Source organism: Odontesthes bonariensis, chromosome 5 (assembly GCF_027942865.1).
Source record: "Odontesthes bonariensis isolate fOdoBon6 chromosome 5, fOdoBon6.hap1, whole genome shotgun sequence".
NCBI lineage: Eukaryota > Metazoa > Chordata > Actinopteri > Atheriniformes > Atherinopsidae > Odontesthes > Odontesthes bonariensis.
In genome coordinates, this window is record NC_134510.1 from 40221527 (window position 1) to 40226935 (window position 5409).

The 5409-nt window shown below is 45.5% G+C and overlaps 1 protein-coding gene across 1 annotated transcript; it reads left to right on the forward strand.

Annotated features, from left to right (window-relative positions):
* The first annotated feature begins 252 nt into the window (after positions 1–252).
* On the forward strand, positions 253–2725 carry LOC142380921 (E3 ubiquitin/ISG15 ligase TRIM25-like). Its single transcript, XM_075466867.1, has one exon. It carries the CDS (start codon positions 302–304, stop codon positions 2024–2026), a length of 1725 nt encoding a protein of 574 aa, XP_075322982.1. The 5' UTR covers positions 253–301; the 3' UTR covers positions 2027–2725.
* The last annotated feature ends 2684 nt before the right edge of the window (positions 2726–5409 follow it).

Consider the following 5409-nt stretch of genomic DNA (forward strand, 5'->3'; position numbering starts at 1 on the left):
GAACACAGCCTGAGTTTCTTTCCAAAGGGATTAAAAGCAGAATGGAGCCGTGTTTTAACCATGAAGTCTGCTGTGAATCAGCTCCGACTCACATCCTGATCTCACACACAGCAGCTCGCTCGGCCCACATGTTTCCTGGTTCCCTCCCCTTCAGATCTTTAGCTCATGATGGGTGTAACCACCAGGAAGTGAACCAACCGGCTCTGTTCTCTGCACAGACACATGATTTGTAGATCAGAGCTCAGACCGGTTTCAGCTTTCAGGAAGTGAAACTCACGGAGTCGCTGATCTGAGAGGAGAAATGGCTCAGAAAGGAGTTCAGCTGGACCCAGAAAGCTTCTCCTGTTCGATCTGCCTGGATCTGCTGAAGGATCCGGTGGCTATTCCCTGTGGACACAGCTACTGCATGAGCTGTGTTAAAGGCCACTGGGATGGAGAGGATCAGAAGGGGATCCACAGCTGCCCTCAGTGCAGGGAAACCTTCACAGCGAGGCCTGTCCTGGTGAAAAACACCATGTTAGCTGATTTAGTGGAGCAGCTGAAGAAGACTGGACTCCGTCCTGCTCCTGCTGATCACTGCTATGCTGGAGCTGAAGATGTGGCCTGTGATGTCTGCTCTGGGAGGAAGCTGAAAGCCACCAAGTCCTGTTCAGTCTGCCTGGCCTCTTACTGTGAGGAACACCTTCAGCCTCATTATGATTCAGCTCCATTCAGGAAACACAAGCTGGTGGAGCCCTCCAAGAAGCTCCAGGAGAACATCTGCTCTGATCACGGTGAGGTGATGAAGATGTTCTGCCGTACGGATCAGAAGTGCATCTGTTATCTCTGCTCTGTGGAGGAACATAAAGGCCACGACACAGTGTCAGCTGCAGCAGAAAGGACTGAGAGGCAGAGAGAGCTGGAGGGGAGTCGGCAGCAGATCCAGCAGAGAATCCAGGACGCAGAGAAAGATGTGAAGCTGCTTCAGCAGCAGCTGGAGGCCATCCATCGCTCTGCTGATAAAACAGAGGAGCACAGCCAGAAGATCTTCAGCCAGCTGATCCGTCTCCTCCAGAAAAGAAGCTCTGATGTGAAGCAGCAGATCAGATCCCAGCAGGAAGCCGAAGGGAGTCGAGTCAAAGAGCTTCAGGAGAAGCTGGAGCAGGAGATCACTGAGCTGAAGAGGAAAGATGCTGAGCTGCAGCAGCTCTCACACACAGAGGATCACAGCCAGTTTCTGCTCAGCTGCCCCTCAGTGGCAGCACTCAGGGGGGCTACACACTCATCCAGCATCCAGATCCGTCCTCTGAGGCACTTTGAGGATGTGACAGCAGCTGTGTCAGAGCTCAGAGAGAAACTACAGGACATCCTGAGAGAGGAATGGGCCAACATCTCACTGAGAGTCACTGAAGTGGATGTTTTACTGTCACAGCCAGGACCAGAACCAGAACCAGAACCAGAACCAGAACCAGAACCAGAACCTGAACCTGAACCTGAACCAGAACCAGAACCTGAGAGTAGAGCTGGATTCTTAAGATATTCAGGTGGAATCACACTGGATCCAAACACAGTACACAGACAGCTGTTACTGTCAAAGAGGAACAGAAAAGTGACATTTATGGAACATCCTCAGTCTTATTCTGATCATCCAGACAGATTCACTAACAGGTTTCAGGTCCTGAGCAGAGAGAGTCTGACTGGACGTTGTTACTGGGAGGTGGAGATGAGAGGGAGAGTTGGTGTAGCAGTCGCATACAAGAACATCAGCAGAGCAGGATATGAATGTGGATTTGGTTATAATGACACATCTTGGGCATTATATTGTTACTCAAACAGGTATGAATTTTGGCACAACAGCATAGAAACCTCCATCTCAGGTCGTTGGCCCTCCAGAGTGGGAGTGTACCTGGATCACAGAGCAGGTATTCTGTCCTTCTACAGCGTCTCTGGAACCATGACTCTCCTCCACAGAGTCCAGACCACATTCACTCAGCCGCTCTGTGCTGGGATCAGGCTTTCTTATAGAGACACAGCAGAGTTTGTGTAAAGTGGAATAAATGTATTTAGTCAGCTTGTTGCTGACAGCTGGTTGCTGGGATGTCTCTGCTGCTGTTCTGCTGTTTATTTGCTGCTGTTTCCTGTGTCTGTGCAGCCATGGAGGATATCACTGCTGATCAGGAGTTTCATTCACAGAAATATTTCTCCACATGAAAATCTAAACTTCTCTGAGCTCTAAACATCAGTCGGATCCTGGTGTTGATGTGTCTGTATGTTGTTGTTTCTCTTCCACTTCATGGAGCCCAACAGAGGAGTCAGCAGACCTTCCTTTATCACAGACTCTTTTCAGATCTCATCACTTTGGAAATGGGAAAATAATCCTGGAGTTACGCTGACTTTGGTTTGTTCCAGAGATGAAATGTTGTTGCTGTTTTCTGAACCGACCAACAGATGAGGAAGTCTGTTCTGAGGTGTTCAGAAACAGAATCAGGAGATCCTCCATCAGCTTTAATGTGAGAACCAGACAAGATTTCCACAGCAAACACGACTCTGAAGGAAGGAGCAAAGTGTTTTCTTTTGTCTTCATTTCAGAGTTTCTGTGGAATCTGATGGAGAAAATGTCAAACTGATACGAGGGTCTAACTGAGGCAGTTTTCCTGTAACAGCACAAAGTCCAGAGTTCATGTTCAGAGCAGGAAACATTTGTCCTTTTGACTTTCTTTAATAAAACAGCTTCATCACAGAGAAACGAGTCCAGTTTTCTTTGATTAGATCTGATCCACATGCTTCAGGTGATCGGTTATTATTCTCTTTGGCTTCAGCATGAAGACGGTGAAAGGCAAAGAGAGGAAGAAGAAGGGCTGATGGAGGCGTGCTACACTCTTCGTCCTCTGCGTTTGCTGGATATTTAAAAAGAGACAAAAATGTTCTGAGTTGTTTTAAAGCGATGGGAAACACTGATGTGGATACTGAGCTCTTGGCGCCACCTGCTGGAATAAAACTTCAGTTTGCACTAATTTCAGTAATTGTTTTGTCTAAATTCTGAGAAAACAAAGTATTCCTGAAGTCATTTCTGCATTTTTTTTTAAAGAAATTATTGAAGTCAAACAAACTAATAAATCAGACGGACTCGGTCATTTTCAACCATTTTTTTCCCCTGATATAATCTAATTTACTCTGAAGTCTGAATGAGTTTTAATCATCCAGTTCGTCTGGATTAATAAAGAGTTTACCCACAATGCATTTCGATCCTGCCCGAGCCGAAATCAGCCGGCCTGAAGCTGATTTCTCTTAAGCTCTAAACTCTGTAAACTTTAGCAACATTTGAAACATTTTCAGGTGAGAAAGTAGTCGTTTAGATCCCCAACGTGTTGAAAACCTGACAAAATACCGGCTGTTTACAATTTAGTTCCCACGAATTCGGCGCTACTAAAGCTAGCCGCAGTGAGCAACGCACTTCCGGTTATTTTCACAAAATAAAATACCCGTTGCCTTTTATCATAGGGAAAGCCATTACATTCTGCCATTCGGAATAAAAGATAAAATGCCTCGCAAGTGTGCAGTTATTAATTGTTCAAATAGTGGTAAAGGATGGTCCTTCTTTTCATTCCCAAAGGACGAAAAAAGGTAGCAGCCTTCCAGCTGTTGGAGGGGGAGTTTGTGAGGCTCATCAACTGCAGCTTGACTGTAAATTGCAGTGGCAGTAGGGGGGGTTTAGTAGACAGATTAGGGGGTTAGTTAGGTTTGTTAGATTAGGTTAGGTAAAATAGGTTATTTTAGGACATTAATAAATATATGTTTAACAACAAGGGCCTACTTTTGGAATCTTTACTTAAGTTTGTGTTATTATTTTTCATACTACATGCAACAAGTGTTACTTATTTAGTCAATTTATTCATTAGTCCTTTGTTTCATTAAGAAAATCAAACTCACTGAACGTGTCCATGCATTCAAACTGAGCTCTGTTGGTATAAACTTTGGCCGTTTCTCAATACCAAGAATGCAAAGAACAGACTTTCAATTCAATTCAATTCATTTTTATTTATATAGCGCCAAATACAACAAATGTCATCTCAAGGCACTTAGATAGTAAGTCCAATTCAAGCCAATTGGAATTCAATTAATTAATAATAATCATAATTCATAAAATAATCCAATTCGTTCATATAGAGCCAATTCAAAAACAATTTCCTAGCTAAGAAAACCAACAGATTGCACTGAAAACTTTTTGTTTTTCGGTCCAATCTCCCGTCCTGAGCGTGCCTGAGGCGACTGTGGAGAGAAACGACTCCCTTTGAACAGGAAGAAACCTCTGGCAGAACCAGAACCAGGAAGGGTGGCCATCCGCCTCCACCAGCTGGGGTTAGAGAAGACAGAAAGGGGGGGGGGGCACCGCGACGGCGGCACTGTAACACCATTCAAAGGATATCTGTTGGAACAGGGAAACACGAGTTAATGACCACAATAATATCACATATACATAAAGAGAGTAAAGTGAGGAAAGGTGTGACAGATGAGGCCCCCCAGCAGTCTGGGCCTGTAGCAGCTTAACTATGGGATGTTTCAGGATCACCTGAGCCATCCCTAACTATAAGCTTTATCAGAAAGGAAAGTTTTAAGCCTGGTCTTAAAGGTGGAAAGGGTGTCTGCTTCCCGGACATTTACTGGCAGCTGGTTCCACAGAGAGGGGCCTGATAACTGAAGGCTCTGCCTCCCAAACTGGCAGCTGGTTCCACAGAGAGGGGCCTGATAACTGAAGGCTCTGCCTCCCAAACTGGCAGCTGGTTCCACAGAGAGGGGCCTGATAACTGAAGGCTCTGCCTCCCAAACTGGCAGCTGGTTCCACAGAGAGGGGCCTGATAACTGAAGGCTCTGCCTCCCAAACTGGCAGCTGGTTCCACAGAGAGGGGCCTGATAACTGAAGGCTCTGCTTCCCAAACTGGCAGCTGGTTCCACAGAGAGGGGCCTGATAACTGAAGGCTCTGCCTCCCAAACTGGCAGCTGGTTCCTCAGAGAGGGGCCTGATAACTGAAGGCTCTGCCTCCCAAACTGGCAGCTCGTTCCACAGAGAGGAGCCTGATAACTGAAGGCTCTGCCTCCCATTCTACTTTTAGAAACTCTGGGAACCTCAAGTAAACCTGCAGTTTGGGAACGAAGTGCTCTGTTAGGAAAATATCTTACAATGAGATCTTTAAGATATGATGGAGCTCGGTCATTAAGAGCTTTATATGTAAGGAGAAGAATCTTAAATTCTATTCTGAATTTAACAGGGAGCCAATGAAGAGAAGCTAAAACTGGAGAAATATGATCTCTCCTGTTAGTTCTCATCAGAACTCTGGCTGCAGCATTTTGGATCAACTGGAGGCTTTTCAGAGAATATGTGGGACAGCCCAATAATAAAGAATTACAGTAGTCCAATCCTGAAGTAACAAA